Source organism: Prunus mume, linkage group LG6, assembly GCF_029339155.1.
Source record: "Prunus mume cultivar Tortuosa linkage group LG6, ASM2933915v1, whole genome shotgun sequence".
NCBI classification, from domain to species: Eukaryota; Viridiplantae; Streptophyta; class Magnoliopsida; order Rosales; family Rosaceae; genus Prunus; species Prunus mume.
Window position 1 is genome coordinate 259,683 of NC_142703.1, and position 18,658 is coordinate 278,340.

General features: G+C 35.4%; 2 protein-coding genes across 5 annotated transcripts; both read left to right on the forward strand.

Moving 5' to 3' along the window:
• Nucleotides 1–1,098, forward strand: LOC148915731 (16.9 kDa class I heat shock protein 1-like). Its single transcript, XM_089054170.1, has 2 exons — nucleotides 1–214; nucleotides 824–1,098. Exons 1-2 carry the CDS (start codon nucleotides 1–3, stop codon nucleotides 1,096–1,098), a joined length of 489 nt encoding a protein of 162 aa, XP_088910296.1.
• A 5,045-nt stretch (nucleotides 1,099–6,143) lies between these two features.
• On the forward strand, nucleotides 6,144–18,098 carry LOC103336150 (putative aarF domain-containing protein kinase At1g71810, chloroplastic). 4 transcript variants are annotated; one of them, XM_008239180.3, is made up of 21 exons: nucleotides 6,145–6,675; nucleotides 6,755–6,799; nucleotides 6,938–6,976; nucleotides 8,039–8,209; nucleotides 8,308–8,460; nucleotides 8,682–8,717; nucleotides 9,590–9,633; nucleotides 10,742–10,832; nucleotides 11,217–11,258; nucleotides 11,388–11,496; nucleotides 11,999–12,113; nucleotides 12,208–12,257; nucleotides 12,389–12,467; nucleotides 13,199–13,249; nucleotides 13,678–13,819; nucleotides 13,947–13,991; nucleotides 14,171–14,266; nucleotides 14,368–14,409; nucleotides 15,401–15,583; nucleotides 16,831–16,950; nucleotides 17,825–18,098. In XM_008239180.3, the coding sequence occupies exons 1-21, from the start codon at nucleotides 6,208–6,210 to the stop codon at nucleotides 17,924–17,926; spliced, it is 2,223 nt and encodes a 740-aa protein (XP_008237402.2). In that variant the 5' UTR covers nucleotides 6,145–6,207; the 3' UTR covers nucleotides 17,927–18,098. The 4 variants fall into 4 exon arrangements, with proteins under 4 accessions (XP_016650967.2, XP_008237402.2, XP_088910590.1 ...); XM_016795481.2 differs by lacking the exon at nucleotides 6,938–6,976 and having other exon boundaries at nucleotides 6,144–6,675; XM_089054464.1 differs by lacking the exons at nucleotides 16,831–16,950; nucleotides 17,825–18,098 and adding an exon at nucleotides 16,362–16,397.
• The last annotated feature ends 560 nt before the right edge of the window (nucleotides 18,099–18,658 follow it).

Here is an 18,658-nt window from a genome sequence, read left to right on the forward strand (position 1 = left end):
ATGTTGGGGCCGTGGCGAGGAAGGCCTAGAGGAGGAGGAGGAGGGTGGATTGAGCCGTGGTTTGGGTCTGAAGTGTGGGACCCTTTCGGCGTAGGATTAGGAATATCTGACTGGGAACTACAAGGCGGCGGTGATGAAACCTCTGCTGTCGCTAATGCTCATGTTGATTGGCGTGAGACCGACAACGCTCACATCTTTGTTGCTGATCTTCCTGGTTTGTAGTTTCTATAAATCAACATATATATGACATTCCTCTCTCTCTCTCTCTCTCTCTCTCTCTCTCTCTCTCTCTCTCTCATGTAATTAGGTTTTCTAGATTATCCATTATCATCCGTATTATTAGGGGAGTGCTTCTGTTATAAAAAAAAAAAAACCTAACTTTTAGGGTTTATTTGCGATTTGCCAAACACCATCAGAAGCTACAAAAGCAACTTTTGATTATAAAGTCGTTTGCTTTTCACAAAAATTTATCCAATTTTAGCTGTATTAGTACTTTCCTATGTAAATTCTTCTCTCTTTTTTTAATTTTTTGGTAAATGCTCTATTTTTTTTCACAATAAATATTTTGCTTGTGATATAAATCTGTTTCCCTAATCTCAAGTTAAAGTATTTCTCTCTCTATATCTATCTTGTTTTTTTTTTTTTTTTTCGGTTTGTAAATGTTGAAAGAGTAGAAAATTGGTGCATATGTATGCTAGAAAAATATGAAAGAAAAAGAAACTGCTACAGTGGGTTGTGCAGTAGGGTTGTGTGCATTAGTGTCGCCGTGGTGTGAGTTCGCAAATACTATACTAGACCTGTTACGATTGTGCTCCAATTTCAGGAGTGAAAAAAGAGGACGTGAAGGTCCACGTGGAGGACGGCAACATGTTGCAAATAAGCGGGCAGAGGGTTCAGGAGCAGGAGAAGACTGACGACAAGTGGCACCGCGTGGAGAGGCGGCTTGGCAGTTTCGTGAGGCGGTTGTGGCTGCCCAAGAATGCTGACTCGGATAAGATCAAATGCGGACTCGAAAACGGGGTGCTGAAGGTGACAGTTCCGAAGAAGGACGCAGAGCAGAACCCAAAAGATGTTAGAACCATCGATGTGGCCCAGTGAGCTCTCTTGTAGAATTAAGGGCTTTCTTTATAGTCGAAAAGGATCAAGGTTTTTTTTTTTTTTTTTCGAGCGTGTTGTATTTTATGCTGGTGTATCATGTGTATCCTAGAAACGTAAGTATAAGTTTGTACAAGGGTTTGTAGTTACTCTGCACTCGAGATCCTCGAGCTTCTGCACGAAGTATCGGTGAATTGAGGCTATTTTCCATCTACTACGAACTTTGTTTTTTTGTGTCACGCTTACTGAATTGCAAAGAATCCATCATAAAGTAAAATACAATAAATTCTTGGCACCTGAAACTCAGCCTATGTTGAAGGCTTCGGAATAGCATATACCACCTCAAACTTAAAACCCTTCTCCAACAACAATAAATAAACACCAAATCAACTACATGAAAGCATGAAACTTATCTCAGAGAAATCCGGTGACAAGTAAAAAAGGAAAGACAAATCCAGCCAATTGTTGGCGATTTGGTTAATAATTTAGCTAGTAGTTACTTGTCCGATTCTAGAGTCTGTTATCATTCGGCACGAAGATGCACCATTTTCTAATTTCGAAATCACTAACATTCTAAAAGCTAAAACTCATGTACGGTGTTCAAGTTCATGATCCAATTTAATCCGTCCAAAATTAACCGATCTAACTCATTCTTAATCAGTTACAATAGTTTTGTCCATTTTTAATCAGACGGCCGGACAACAATGCAAGGCCCCCAAAAAAAAATGGAGCCTTCTGTAACACTTTTTAGCTCAAGAGATACACTAGCAAAATATGTCTTTTATGTTTGTAAGTGATGCTTTTTGGGCTTGATTCTAAAAAATTTTGGATTTTTTTCTTTACTTTTTATATAATGGACCTATTTTACATAAACAAATGTTGAGGCCCAAAAAATCACTGGAAGCCCAAAGACATTTAAAGCCCAATACTAACATATAATGTCGGTCATGCATTAATCCAAGCTGTATTTTGAGATTTAATTCATTAAATAAATATAGAAATAGTGCACATGCCACTAATAATACATTTTTCCATGCCAATCACTTATCAAGTTCACATAAACCCAAGTCATGAGGTTTACGGGGCTTGCATAAGAGATTGTGGTGTGGAAGGTTACGAAGGTCCACAAGGCCTACGGAAGCTCTTGGATAATGGAGACTTTGGGCTAATTACTTAGGAGCACCAAAGTCCAAGCCCATTACTTAGAGTTCTCCAATGTGGGTGAGCAAATGAGATATCAAGCACTTCCTTTTACCCATAGGAAATAGTCATTTTTCAAATGTCTGGCTTCATCCACTAGAAACAAGCAGTCTCCAGCACTTCCTTTTACTCATAGGAAATAATCAGTTTATAGTACCTAGCTTCACCTGTTGGAAAATAGCATGCCTCAGTGCTTCCTTTTAACCACTGGAAATAGGATGGTTCCAGCATCTCCCTTTACCTATTGGAAATAAAGGAAAACCCTCACCCTCTATAAATTGGCATTCATGGCTCAAGCAAAGGGCACCAATTTTTCTTCAGCCAACATTCCCTGACTCTGCGGCTACAAGCATCCCAAAGCAGCCATCAACCCCTTCAGAACCACAGACCACTTTCCTTTCTCAATTCAGTCGTTGCAAGCATTCCAACAGCCATCACAACCATGTCTTCTACTTTCTCACCCTTGAAATCCATCATCTTCTCCATAAAGCCTCACTAAGCATAACTCCAAGCTTTTCCTTCCTTCCAAGCTATAAACACCATAGCTTTCAAGCCTCAAGCTTTCCCTTTTATCCTCCCACCTCTAGAACTCATAAATTTCTCTAGAATCATTGTCACACACACCATACCCTTCAAAGTCTTAAGCTTTTCTTTCCTCAACCATGCTCTTTGAAACCCCATTCATTTGACTGCTATAAGCATCCCAACAACCATCACAACCAAACAATCAAACCACATTTGCCATAGCTTCAAACAATAAATTCTCAATACCCAAACTCAAGTATATCAAACACCAACCCAAGCACAAGCATTCTCATTTGCTAAACTTGTGGGTCTTTAGGTCCCATACTCCAAGCTCTCATGCCAAGCTCATATAATCTCAAATCAACATCAGCAAGTCATCTTCAACTCAGCTAGAGCAAGCAACATCCTTACTCATTGCTGGAAGCTTCAATCTTAATTCGTATTCTTCCATATTCTTCCTCTCCCTCCCATAAACACATCCAGAGAGAGCAAGCATCACCACTCACCTCTAGAACCCTTCGATTTCAAGCTATGTTATCCCATTTCTTCCCCTTTTTCTCTTCTGGCAAGCCACCCAAGAGTTGACAAAGCTTTCGTCAAGTTGCTGGAAATCTACTCACGCCACCCATCTCTCTCTCTCTCTCTCTCTAAAAAAATCTCCATCCCATACCTGAACACCTAACCTCTCATGCCAAGTCTAGTAGTACCTTAATTCACAAAGCAAACTCTCATGCCAAGTCTGTGTAACATCAATGCACCATCTTCAACTCTTCGTCAAGTTGCCAGAAACATCCGCACAAAACACGTAGTTGTTGGAAAAAGAACAAAGTACTCCCTGGGACTTGTTTCTCACTCGGGATACTTTGGGCCTAGTTCTCGCTAACTGAGAAAAAGGGGCAACGAAGGCTTGATTCACCACTCTAAGGCAGTTAAAGAATCAACAAACCCGGATAAGCCTTCTGACTGAAAAAGACCCCAACAACAAACAAACTTAACACCTAAGCTTGAAATTTTTAATTTCAATTTTTGTTCAAAATAAGGTAAATATTGAACATAAAAGGTCTCATTTTTTTATTTATCCAAAATCAATGGACTGGCCTTGTTTATAGAGAACATGTCATTCTCAAACCAAATACAAAATCAACCAAATCAAACCGTCACTTATAGTTAAAAGGGAGTTTCACTAAAACACCCAAAATGGGGGTTGAAATTATAAAAAAACCCAAGCACTATTTAAACATATAAACACACCCAAAACCCATCATTACACACACTCAAAATCCATTTATAAACACACCCAAAAAGTTGACTTTGGGGTTGATTTTGGGTGTGTTTCTATGTTTAAATAGTGCTTGGGTTTTTTTATAAATACATGTCTAGGATTTGGTTTATTTATAAATTTGTATAGTTAAAATCGGTTGATTTGTGCGATCTGACCGGGTGTGATGCCAACTATGAATATTTTCTTTTTTAGGAGGGTGTATTCAGTTAAGATTTTAAAAGAGTTCAATGGAGTTATTAAGTTTATAGAGTTCAATATATTTCAATTGATTTGTATAAACTCCACATAGAGTTTGACTGAATTCCTGAATTGATTTGAATGGTGTTTGTTAGAGTTTTATAATAGATTTTAAAAGAGTTGAGTAGATTTCTAAAGGGTTTTTTTTTTTTTGGGATGTTTATTGTTTTTCCAGATTTTCAAAATAGAAAAGTACCTTTACAAATGCACAATGTTCAAACATTATACATCAAAAGAAAATTAAAAAAGAACATATGTTTTGTATAGTATCCATTCTGAGCGCTCTTCAGGTAACATTTTCAGGAACGCATTTTTCATTAGGAACATGAAGTATCTTGCTTTCTACTATTTGCTTGCTTAGCAAACCATTAGAATTGCGTCATCCACGGTTGGCAGCATCATCCATTAGTTCTAACAATATAATGCTCTCTTTTGAGGTTCATGGATTATGAGGTGTTTTTTTCCTTTTCCTTGTTGTGAATCTCTCATTTATAATGTTACTAAATAATACATGCAATCTTTAATTAGTTAATAAGAAAAAAAAAAGAAGAAGATTATTTTTAGCTTTTGGCGTGGACTATATATACACACATTGTAGATTGATAAAGAAGGGCAATATTATATATATTTGTTGCTATATATATATATATAGAGAGAGAGAGAGAGAGAGAGAGAGAGAGTGAGCAAACCATGGCGTCGTTTTCTGTACATTATTTCATACAGTAAGCATTCCCTTTTTTTTTGGTTATGCCCTTTCCATCTTTATATTATTTATTAGTTGTTGTTATTCGGTATTTGTTTTTATGTACAATATATATATACCTAGTTCGTAATTCGTAACCTATATATCTAGCCATGGTTTGCCATCGTATATATACTATACAGAAAACGACGCCATGGTTATCCACAACCAAAATAAAAAAATAAAAACAGAAGAAGGAAAAGTAGAAAAAATAATTGGGATGCTTCTGTACATGGATATATGTACAGCGACAACAACTATTCAAAGACTATCAACCATACGACAGGGTATCAAAGATCATACATATATGAAAGCGTAGAAAAAGAAGAAATTTTTTTCCTCTACTTGACAAAAACACATGTTCTGGAAAGCATGTTCAAAGTTTCTAGGGTTGTTAGGGCCTTTTCTATTTATACTTACTACTTTAAATTCTAACGAAATTGGGCAAATAATTAATTTCTTCAAAATAAATAACTTTTTGAATACACCTAGATTTCGATGTATTTTTTAAAAATTAATAAAAATCTAAATTGAATACAACCAAATTTTACAAACTCCTCTGCTTGGATGAAGTTATTGAAAATTACGTGGAATTCTAAAATGACAAAATTTAGATTTCCATCATTTCAATTTATAGCAATTAAAGATTTCAGTGTTTGGATTTATGTATGTCAATTTTGTAGATGGCACCATGAAAATTTTGAAATGAGCCTATATTGGTGGAAATTAAACTCGAAAATTTGATGCCCCAATTTCCACAATTTTCTCCCCCTTTATCATTTAATAAATTCTATGCTTAAGTTGCCAAACAAGGGAATATCAGTTTCTCCTGTTCAATTCCTGACTTTTAGCTAAATTTTAAGTTATTTTCCCTCATCCAAACGAAGGATTAAAATCTTAATTAAATATACCTAGACTTTTGGACTCTTTTAAACTCTTAATTGACTACACCCCCTTATTTTGTTTTTCTCTTACAGAGTTTTGAGATTATGGGTTATGGACCACAAAAAGACCCTCATCTAAAAAACCAAAACGGCCACGCAAAAGCAACGTTCACTTGGAGACGAGACAACAACACTAAACATTCGTTCATACACAAAGCATGAGCATTACTTGCATGACATGAATGGTTGAAATTCAACAAACACCTCCTTTCAAATTCCAATTCCCATATTCACATTTCTCCTTCACTTCTTCACTTCCCCTCCAAAACACAATGCTTCTTCGCCTTCCCTCACCTCCTCTCTCCTCCTCCTTCCTTTCCACTGCCACACCCAAACACCTCCGATTATTCTCTTCCTCCTCCTCCCCTCGCCCCCGTCCTCGTCGTCGCCGCTCTCTTGTCCGATGCGCCGCCGGAAACGACGTCGTCGAAGTTGACGCCTTCACAAATAAGTCGGGCTACCTCTTCGAGCTCAGTGACTCCGATGCCAACTCCATAGAAAACTATGACATCTCCAAAATCCGCGCCATTTACAGGCGGAGGCCGCTGATTCTTCTTCGCCGGCTCTTCCAGACTGGTCTCACCTTCGGAAAGTGGTTCGCGTTTCGCTACATTGATAACCTAATGGAGCGCTCTGACCAAATGTTCGAGGTCAATCTTTACTTCTGCTCTGTTCTGAAATGAAATTGCGAAACTTTTGGGGATTTATTAAAAATACGTTTGCTTGCAGGTCAGAGCTGCAGAGCTTCGGCAAGTACTGCTGCAACTTGGACCGGTGCGTTATGCTTGCTTCTCTCTTTTTATGTATTTCATTATTGAATTGCTTACAATTGTTGATTATTTGTATTTTTGTTTTGTGGTTAAGCTAGTTGTTAATTAATTATTATTATTATTATTTTTTTCAATCTTATAGGCATATGTCAAAATTGCTCAGGCCATCTCATCTCGACCTGTAAGTTGAATCTTTCTGATTAAAGCGTGCTCTTCCTTAAAAAAGAAAAAAAAGAAATTAAAGGTTTTCTGACGTCAGGACATTTCAGTCATCAAAATATGATGGTTTGTGCATATTTCTCTAGTTGGGTATTGATAGTCCCAAACTACATTCCTATTTTTATGCTGAAAGCATTCCGTGCATGTACTATAATGTCTGTCCACACTTTTGGCTATTGCTTGTGTAAGAGTCTGACTAGTGCTCATTAGTCATTAGTCATTCCTGGTGGAATCTTTATTCAATTAGGAGGGGCCTTCTACCTTTTTGTCAGTTTTTAGTGAATTCTGGAGTTTTTGTTCTTGTTTTCACTTCGTCTGCATTAATGTAGTAGTGAAAGATGAAGTGGTTTTTTTTTTTTTTTTTTGAAAGTTGTCTTCTTACCTTGGTTCAATAACTCTACGTATTCATGGCATGCAGCTGTGCAGAGTTACATATATGCATTGGGATGTTCTGCCCTCACTTTTTAATTTATATAGTGCACTTTCCCAAAATTAATGTCTTCAAGGCTTCAAGTGTATTTTTGGATATTTTGGAATGCCTTGGTGTTCTCTTCAGACATGTTAAACTGGTTGCCAAACTAATTGTTAATTCTTATAGATATTCTTGATTAATACTCTGAAATCTCTGAGAAATTTATGAATCCTTATACATTGGATGCTGTAGTATTATTAGTTGTCGAAATATTTGCATTGTTTTCAAATGAAGTTCTGGAATTCAATAGTGCCACTTATCCAGGAAAGAGTGTCATCTCTTAGCACCGGATTGGTAATTGAAAATCGTTGAAGAAACAATTGCCATTTTGTGTCTTATCAGTGGATGTTTAAATCTCATTGTTTCCTTGCTAACAAGTTGACTGGCACCACCCAACTTACAGTGAAGTACTTCAAATATTTTACTGGAAAAATAACAGAGTAAAAGATAGTCATAAAATTTAGTTTGTTCTTTTCCAAAATGTAAGATTTCTGTGTCTACCTCAGCCGTTGCTTTGGTTATCCTATTAATTTTTTCTTTTTTCTTTTTAAGGACTTGATACCACCATCATATTTGGATGAGCTCTCACTGTTGCAAGATCGAATATCTCCATTTTCTACAGAAGTTGCTATAAATACAATAGAACAAGAACTAGGTTTACCAATAGAAGAGGTTTTTTCAGAGATCTCACTCGAACCTGTAGCTGCGGCTTCCCTTGGACAGGTCTTATTTGTTTATGCTTTGTTCCTGACCATGTAACTTAACTTTCGGCATCCTTTTTTATCTTGACAGTCCAAATTCATCTCTCTCTCTGATGTTAGGTTTATCAAGCTAGGCTTCGTCGTACAGGACAGGTTGTTGCAGTCAAAGTGCAAAGGCCGGGTGTACAAGCTGCTATTTCCTTAGACATATTGATCTTGCGTTTCCTAGCAGGTCTACTTAGGAGAATAAGAAAATTAAACACTGATCTTCAGGTAATGTTGCAGCATGTAACCTAGTATTGCACCACCTCTAGTTAGTGTGAATGAGAAGAAAATTTATGCACTCATCCCAGAGTTATTCTATGAGCTCTGTCTATGAGAAACATTAGTACATATCAATGTATGGTCGCTCTGTGTATGTGCATATCTTTTCTTTATATTTTTCTTTTATGCCTTTTTGATTTTTATAACATATACATGACCTTCACATGCAGGCAGTTGTTGATGAATGGGCATCAAGTCTCTTTCGGGTATGTATTTATCCCTTTATGCACCTTATGGACTTTGATGTTTCAAAGTATATGTTATCACTGTTGACATCTGATCAAAAGACATGAAAAAGAAAAATAAAGTATACTAGCAACCAGATACTGAACAAGGATTTTTATTTTCTTTTTTCCTCTTTGTTTTTGTTTATATGCTTTCTCATTGAAGTGACTTTAGCATACACAATTAATGGATGTCTTTGGATAACTTTTCTTGGTTTACCACTATTTCCTAAAGATTAACTGTTAGAATGTGGCAAATTAATATTTTCAAACTATGACAATTAGAACGTGGACCACGTGTTATTTTTATATTCTAACGCCCCTATCATGTGTGGGTCTCTCTCACCTCTAGAGGGCCCAAAATGTGGAACTCAGTGTAAATTGTGAGATTGCAGTTTTATCGATGTGAACTCAGGATCTTGCACTCGGACATGATATTTGAGTTTACCATTTTTTCAAAAGCTTAAGCTGTTGGAATGTGGGTTAAGCATTATTATTATTATTATCATTCTGAAAAGAAGATAGGCATTATTTTTATGCTCTTAACATCTTCAAAACTCATGATTCAACTACAAATATACTCTTGCCAGAAACATGCTGCAGTGACATTATTAGCATGAATGGACAAATTTGCATCATGTGAAAAATTTGTCTGGACTGCACTGAAATTTTCGGCAGCATCCCTTGAATGTGATACCTTGTTTGTCATGTGTTATTATGCCTACTTGCTTACATTTCCTTTCCTTTTTTTAATTCCCTGAACATCTTTCTGTTATCTAAGATATCCTTTTTGGTTGTATAAGGTTTATTCTTAGAACTTCAAATTGAATACAGGTAAATCACATTGAATGCAGGAGATGGACTACAGGACAGAAGCGAATAATGGTCTCAAATTCAGGTAAGTGGAGGGATTCAAAACTTACGTAATCTTAATGATTGATAGTGTTGTAGGAACTAAGTTCAAAGGATAGTAAATAAAGCCCATCCAAGAACAAGCACATAATTATGAGTGTACTCTTTTGTGTAATAAGTGCAATTTACACATACATTTGGGGTTCATTGAATTCACATGATTAGTGTAGTAGGTGGGATAGATTATGTTTTTAGAATTTTTGTGTAATAAATGCAATTTATACATACATTTGAGGTTCATTGACGTCACATGATTAGTGTATTAAGTGCGATAGATTATGTTTTTCGAATTTCAAAGTGTATTAATGTGGCTTTTTTCAGATTTATGTACCAATGAGCCTATAAAAGGGGCACTTAGCAAGCTTTAGTAAAAGTTAGAGAAAGTTCTTGTGATTTCCTGTTCGTTTGAAAAGTATGGGTTGACTCGGAGTGACTCCAAGGCTGGTGCGGTTCCGTAATTTTTCTAATTTCTATTGTAGTGATTCCAGTAAACATTTGGTGGGATTCCATAGGCTGGAGTGAGTCTGGATCTCTCTTATATTCCTTTAACTCATTCTTCTACTACATCAGTTTTGGTATCAGAGTTGGTTCTTCTGCTATATTCTTACATGGTGGGCGATCCTAAATACTTGGTACTTGGGTAGATGGGACTCGGAGATCAATCTTAAATTTATACTACCTCACATGTCAAATTATAGCCTATTTGTCCTATCTCTCTCTCTCTCTCCCCAATAAGATTCTCTTGCTTTTCCTTACATAAATGATGCTTTCTATTTTATTTCATTGAAGGCCTAAGTTTATTAGTTACCTAATGGAAGGTACCTCTTTTCAGTCTCTGGCATATCCTTTGAAGTTTAAAGATAACAACTTGTTTCATTTGCAGTAACATTCTTTGACTTTGACCTTACCATAGTTTGACATGCTTTCTGCCTATAGGGCACTGTATTATCATTAAATTTCAATGTATCACCTCCCGTTTTCTTTCACGTCATTGATAACTTTATATCCTTTTCCAATTGTTATGAGGTTCATGTTTCACATTGAACTTGATTACAAAATTAATGTTCTAACTGTGGTCCTCTGCACTTCATCAGACAGCTATATGGTGGTATACCTGATGTTTTGGTTCCAGAAATGTATCTGGATTACACAACTCGTAGGGTGCTTGTGATGGAATGGGTGGAGGTATTTGCTATTGCATTTGTCTTGGTTTTGTTTATAACATGCTATGGGACCAGCTCTATAAAGAACAACTTCCAGTGGCTTTCTGACCATTCTCCTTTAATTATCACATTTAATTGGAGTGCACAAATGTGATAATCAGAATTCCAATTAGACCCAAGATAGAACTGAAAGGTGTATGAGATATTGCAACTAAACAAGATTAAAAATTGTTTGTAATTTGTTGCGCACTTAAATCATAAGAATTGAAAGTGGTGGATATAGGTGGATATATATGACTTAAGTACTAGGAAATAGAAATTACTGTTCTTGAAGATGTATTTTTATGTGCCGTTTAGTATGTCTGTATGTTTCTGCTTATATTTTCTCTGTTTACTTGTATTCTAGGGGCAGAAGCTGTCAGAAGTAAATGATCTTTACATGGTTGAGGTCATGCGCTAAACTAATTTCAGTTTCATACATCCTCAAAAATTGACCTGTTGAACTCTTTACTTTTTATGTTTAATTTTTACCTTGCCGAAAAGCTTAATAAAATGCCTGCTTCTTGGTGCTGAATAGGTTGGGACTTACTGCTCATTCAATCAACTTCTGGAATATGGATTCTATCATGCAGATCCACACCCTGGAAACCTTCTTCGTACATATGATGGGAAACTTGCCTATTTAGGTACTAGCCTTGCTCACGTGTGAGGTTAACTTGACATTTTGTTTGTACATAACATATGTGAATGTGTGGTTGAGGGATAATAAATGCTAGTTGCTCTGGTGATTGGAGAGAATAACTTATGAAGGACAGTGGACGAAAGGAACGTGTCTGCAAAACAAAAGAAAGCCACCAAAAAAATACAACAAAATAAGGGAATTAGAGCAAGATTGCCAAAATATAAAGTTTCAAGTAATGAGGTTTATTAAAAATAGGCCCATCTAGATATTAAATAGAAGCGGCGTTGAACAAAGATTTGTATAGATATTTATATCCAAATTGGAACTGGTGGACTGTTCAAATTTGATCGTGAACAAAGATTTATATAGTTCAATATAAGAAAGAAAAGACGCCACAAAGACACGATGGAGATAAATTTACTCTTTGCTGCTTAATGGGTTGAATTCCAATTAATGTGTTGATTTATTTTATTAACCTCTATTAACTTACATGGTTCCACAACCAGATTTTGGTATGATGGGTGAATTTAAACAAGAACTCCGCAATGGATTCATTGAAGCTTGCCTCCATCTTGTAAACCGTGATTTTGGTGCTTTGGCTAAGGACTTTGTTACTCTTGGGTATCATGTTTTCCATTTCTTTCAGTTGATGCACAAGTTATGTTAATTGACATTGCTGGAAGTTATTTTGTTAATTCTTTTACAAACTCTGCAGGCTTATTCCACCAACTGCAGACAAGGAAGCTGTTACAAAGGCTTTAACAGGTTCCTCTTTGTGTTTAGATGAACCTAAGGACTTAGTTTGTCTGATGTCTTGTAATTAAAAGTCGGGAATTCTTTCTGTGGAAGGGCTCCATTAACTGGTCTGACGCCACCAGCATTGTTTGTGTCTGTAGGTGTCTTTCAGAATGCTGTTGCCAAAGGAGTGCGAAATATTAGCTTTGGAGACCTCTTAGGAGACTTAGGAACCACCATGTAAGTTGTTTCCTGTTTCATTTTGATCCACTTGGAAGATAAGATTTATAAATTTGCAAACCTTAATGTGCCGCCATCCTTTGTTTCTCAGTTAACGTTTTAAGGCTGCCAATGCTAGATCTTGTGTGGATTCATCATATATTTTTAGGCCATTGATTTCACAATTTCATGGCTTATATTCCCTCATCCACAACATTAAATGAAAAATCAATTTCAGTGGCATCCACATCTTCAAGCTCATCGTAATCATCATTATCATCTTCCTCATATTTTTCCTTCGCTTCTTGGGAAACAAAGTCCTCCCAAGTCCATAAGACTGTTGCTTTTCACCCACACTAGGATGAAGACACAGCTCTATTAGGGGTTTTCAATGTATGAAAAATGTAAGTTTAAATTAAACTTATAAAGCAATTTTTGTAATAATTGTCTTCGTGGAATTTCTCTCATATTATTGGTGCAGTCACTGTTGTGCCAGGTCACGTTAAACATTATGTCGTCTATTTCTCTTCTTTTGATACCCAAGAAATCTGTCTTATATCAAACCACTTGATGATCGTTTGCATTTTAACTTTTTCCACATGGAAAGTGTGCATATATTTTCACTTCTCGTTCACATTTCCTGAAGATTGGAAGTATGTACTGCTATATTGAAGTTGACATGTTCACTCTCTTGAGCTTTATATATAATTGTTCATCAATGAATTGTCTGATATTTTCTTTGTTTGTTGCAGGTACAAGTTCAAATTCCGTATACCTTCTTATTTTTCTCTTGTCATTCGAAGGTAGTTTTGTGTTTCCAAAAATATAAAATGAACCTCATGTACTGTTAATTATATTTGATATTTTGTTTATTCGTATATGGCTCCTCAATTTGTTAAATAATATTTATTACCTGGTTAGTCCTTTGAAAATGACACCCAAAGAGAATGTAAAAAACTAATTCCGTCACACATGAAATCCACTTACTTCCGCTTACTTAACCTTATCATCAAAGAACTTGTTATGTCTTTCCAACCAAACAATTATATAGAAACCAAAACTGCACATCTCTAGGCTTTCCACGAGACAATTTACTAAGAAGACAATTAGTCTAGCATCATCTAATGTTAAATCTGAAAATTCTTAGAACTTTCCATCAATTTAGTTTCTGCCAAATGTTAAATACTTGTGCTATCTATTGTCTTCTAATACGTTTGTTTATGGCTCTAAGCCTTGCTGTATTGGAAGGCGTTGCCATCGGCGCCAACCCAGATTACAAAGTTTTAGGTAGTACGTATCCATGGATTGCTAGAAAAGTACTAACTGATAGCTCACCAGAGCTCAAGTCTTCCCTGCGTGCCCTTCTTTATGAGGTAAAGCTCCAATACAATTTTTTAATTTTTTTCTATATGAGGAGTAGTACTGTTTCTTTCTATTTTTTCGCTCATTGTATATTCTTCATCATACCACAATCTTGATTCCTAGATGTTGTCTTATCAGGAAGGCATTTTCAAAATTGATCGTCTAGAGTCTCTACTTTCAGAGGTAATAACTATTTCTTTCTTGATGCATGCCCTCTGGTCTTTTTCTTGTGAAATATGTATTGATAATGGAATGTGAGTTAGATACGTGATGCATTTTTAGTTCACACTAACATCTTAGTTATCTCGAATTTCGGTACAGTTGTTGTCATTGAATTAATTTTAATTACTCTTTTGTGGCAGGCCCTCCGTGCCAGAACAGAGAAGGCTTTATTAAGAAAACAAGAAGATGAGAGGGTAGTTATCAAGCAAATCCTTTCTTTTATGTTGGCAGAGAAGGTAAGAATTTGCATGTGTCTTATTTCCTTTTCATCTTCAATCTGGGCAGCCAGATCATAAAATCAAAGTCAAATCTTACTTTATTTGTAATGTCATTTCAGGGTGCATTTGTGAGGGATATACTTCTTCAAGAATTTGCAAAGGTAGAATCATTGTGCTTATGCTTGTTATTTTAGTTATAACCCATATTAGGAATGGTGATAGTAGAAAAGTACAATTTTAATTAACCAACATAATAGAAATGTAACTGCAGTCTGTATTTTTTAATATCTGAAACATATTTTGTCTTGTTTGGAAGGTTTTACCTTTACATTAGAGCCGTTAATAATTGAACCTTGAGTAGTTTCTTTGTGTTGGGGTTTCCCCTCCACTAGTTCATTAAAAAAAAAAAAACAGAATTGAACCTTGATGGATAAAATGTATTAAATAATAGAATTACTAGTTTCCCCGTAAATATATTTTGCTGATGAGAAAAAAAAATCTTAAGACTATAAGAGATGGAATTGTTAATTATTTACATTGAACGAAGTTTGTTCTACAGAAGATTATTGTTTATCGGGGACTATCAAATTTCAACTTATAAATTAATACAGTGTTCAATTTAATATGCCTTTACAGTGTGGCACAAAACCACTTAGAATGTTAGGGGTACAATGAGTCTTCATTGATATATTTACGCATGGACTTCATAGAACAGATCTCTATGAGTCTTCAATGATATATTTACGCATGAACTTCATAGAATAGATCTCTATTGTTACACAGTTATAACCCAACATCTGGATTGTGAATTAAAAACGTGTATCACATGTTCCCTGTCAAGGTCCACTGGATTTCAAAATTTGAAAATGGCTGAATGATTGCAGTTTACACAAACTAAAACGTTTCTGTTGCCCAGCCTATGACACATGTTTAATTCCCCTGAAACGATTAAATGATTGGCCTTGATGAAAGAGGTAAACTATTTCGTCATTGTAATCCCTGAGTTTTGCATATGGCATCAGAGATATGGTTGAATTTGTCAAAATGTCTTGGGCATGCGGTTGTTGTAGTTATTATTGTAGTTATTATTCTTGCTCTTCTTATTATTGTTTTTGGTATTTCTTTTCTATTTGATTCCTCAATTGAACTCAGGGATTGGATGCACTTGGGCTGGCAACCTTGGATTCTATTACTACTCTGGCAACTGCAAGCGTACCATTCACTTCTACTTTTTCATTCTCAACAATGACCAATGAAGACAAAATCAACTTAAGAACACTACATCGCCTTCTGCTGTTGCTGTCAGGGCTTCAAGGAATTGAAAACTCCAAAGCAGTAAGAGTTTAAGCTTGTTTGGCGTTGTGATGAATAATATCAGTGGTAAAGAATAAAGGGAGGGAAAGACAAAAGGGCTAAATGCACATAATATTTCTTTGAAAGGGCTAAATAAAGGGCTTGATTTCCTGGTTGTGGTATGGCTTAGGCTTTTCCTGTGAACCTTCCCATAGTAGTTTAGAACTATGACTGGCAAGTATGTTGAGTCTGGGTTGGTATATCTCTGTTTTCATCTGAATGAATTTAGCGACACTTTTTTCCTTTTTTTGGACCGATGGTTTCTTTTGTTTTCAAAACAGTTTTCTTTTGTGACAAACTGCAAAAATATATATATTGACAGGTATAATTTTGAGTATTGGAAGTGCATTGATTGGTTCTTAAGTTTTGTTTTTATTTTTCTTTAAAGTCTTTGGCTTTATATGCTTTGCGCAAATGTGAATGTTGTGGCCATTCAAATGATTTCAATAATTATAATAATAATATTCTCTGAGATGATATCCCTGTGACAAAGAAGAGTAGTTTTTTGGATTGGAAAAGATGGAGAAAGTATTTGCAAGACAAGTTGCATGTTCATGAACACTAAACACTTTGAAAGCTTAATTTTGCATTTTGAAGAAGTCATTCTTCCTCTTAATTTTTTTGATGTGGACAGTTATAAATAAGGTGATGGTTCTATTTAGAGTTTGGACCACCCATATTTTCTCAGTTAGTTCCGTTTAAATGGAAACATGTAATGAAGTTACTGTTTTACCCCTAATTTTTTGGCATTAAAAAAAAGGGCCTGGCCACAGAAAGCTAGAGGATGCAGAGGGGTTGTTGCCTCCAGCACCATTGATAGAGGTGCCAGGAGTGTATAGAGGAATGGCAGATGGAAAGTCTTTTATATTTTTCTATATAAATTGTTTGCTCTTCATTTTGTTTTGTCAAGGGTAAATTTGCATTAAAAATTTTATAAATAAGGGGAAGATTACTAGAACCACCCATTTGTGAATTGGACCCTCATTAAATGGAAGATCACATTTTAAGATGACGCCTAGTTTTCTATGATCAGAAAGTTATCTTGCATTTGAGACTTGAAATGTTCTACGGTATAGGCGAGTTTGTTGCAATAATTTCATTTTATAGTGTAAGTATTATGCTTTGTTATTAATTGTCACGTACAATTGTAGTGAAGGATATAACTTTTTCAGATTGTGTGTAATCTTAATGTTTCTATTTACTGATAATTCTCAACTTTGGCCTTGAAGGTAATTAAAGAGGATATCCCATACAAGTATCAACAAAAGAACTCGGAGGAAGCATCATTAGTATTCAATCAGCTTGCATCCATTCAAGACATTCTACCTATCCTTTCTGTTATTCCTGAGGTAAGGAGCACATTTATGTTTGAACATTATCAATTACATATTTTGGCATGCTAGTCTGGAATGAGTACTTGGTAGCTTGGGATTTCCAAAACTGTAGTGTTTGGATCCATATGGCCATTCACTTCTCTTCAAGATTTCAGATTTAAAAGGTTATGACAGCATTCCTAGAAACTATGGTTGTTATTTCGTGGCATTAACTGAGTAGTCTTCACAGAATAGGTTTGACTAGGAATTTGGCCCTAATTTATGCAATTGACTAGTCGTCCAGTTGTTGAAGAGTTGTTTAAATTTTCCAGCAATGTATGTTTTTATTAATTTAATGATGATTATACCTTTTGGTCAGAAGTTGACACTTCTGCATAGACGAACTGGGGAATTTTGTGGGAATTTGTGGTCCTTGTAGAAGTTTCCTACCAGTGTGGGAAACAGATTATACCTTTTGATCACCAGTGGCGAAGCCAGGATTGAAACTTGGGGTTTAATGGGCGGGGGCAGGGGCCTAGGAGGTGTGCTTGAGATGGGGTCGGGACCTGTGAGCTAGAAAGTTTGCTTAGATGATGTTTTGGTGCATGCACTATCGGGAAATAACCATCTTTTTTCTGTAATATATGGCAAGCATCTTCTGTGCCTATTGTCCATATGCAATTGTTATTTATTCTTTTCTACCGGTTGTAGCTTTTCTCTGTCACAATCAGTATATAATTTTTTTTTTTGTGGGGAATCAAACCTCGGATTAAACCTTATACACTTGGTACTTTTTATAATGTGCAAATTATCTTTCTTTTCTGATTACAAGTTCTTTGTACTTTGTTAATGTTTGGACTGCATTCTGCATTTGTGCTGATTACAACTTTATATGTTCATACTTTGGCAGCTCCCACCAGAATCACAGCAGCAGTTACTTAGTCTGCCAGCCGATCTCACAGGAAGATTAATTTCTCGTGCTGCTGCAAGGACAATCCGGAGGATCATTTAATGATACCTAAATATAATTCCGACAGCAATCAAAGTTGCTAGCTTATACAAGAAGCAAGATTTTGTGCAATCTTCTTTCTGGTTTCCTTGGCTGTATTGATCATGCCTTACAATTGGTTCCCTTCTTTTCTTGTCTAGCTAAAACTAATTCTAAATTATTTTTCAAAGAAAAATATATATAGGAAATTATAAAGGTATGGAAATAGTTTGGGTGATTCACTATTATACCAAATACAGGGGCCCAAATTATTATTAAAAAAAAAAAAAAACCCCACATGAAATGGACTTTAGAAACATATCCAAAACCCATTGACAACATAACAAAGAATCTTTGAACTTTCTATAAATTATAAAACTGTTATCGATTTCTTAAAACAAGCTCAACTCCAAAACCTCAAAAAATAAAAAAATAAAAACTCAAAATACTCAATAGGGTATCAAAGTAATTTAATAATTAAAATTAAATTCAATAGGGTCAGCTGTTATTTTTTGGGGTTATTTATTTATTTATTTAAAGTTTGTTTTTAGAAATTAAATAGTGTTGAGTTTATTTATATCATTAGTGTTAAGAATGAGTATATAACTAAATATCTACCAAAGGGACAAATGATATTAATCATATACACAATAATCTCTCTGGAGTATAGAGGACATTAAACTTTGTTTTGGTTAAAACATATCTGCAAGGTGTCATTTAATTATTTGAAATCCATAAAATCAGTCTATCCTGTAA

Bases quoted from the DNA above. Each gene is read 5' to 3' on its own strand.
- LOC148915731 (XM_089054170.1), top strand. From the start codon at position 1: ATGTTGGGGCCGTGGCGAGGAAGGCCTAGAGGAGGAGGAGGAGGGTGG. The intron at 215-823 runs GTTTGTAGTTTC...CTCCAATTTCAG, and splicing joins CTTTGTTGCTGATCTTCCTG to GAGTGAAAAAAGAGGACGTG.
- LOC103336150 (XM_008239180.3), top strand. From the start codon at position 6,208: ATGGTTGAAATTCAACAAACACCTCCTTTCAAATTCCAATTCCCATAT. The intron at 9,634-10,741 runs GTAAGTGGAGGG...GCACTTCATCAG, and splicing joins AATAATGGTCTCAAATTCAG to ACAGCTATATGGTGGTATAC. The intron at 12,114-12,207 runs GTATCATGTTTT...CAAACTCTGCAG, and splicing joins AAGGACTTTGTTACTCTTGG to GCTTATTCCACCAACTGCAG.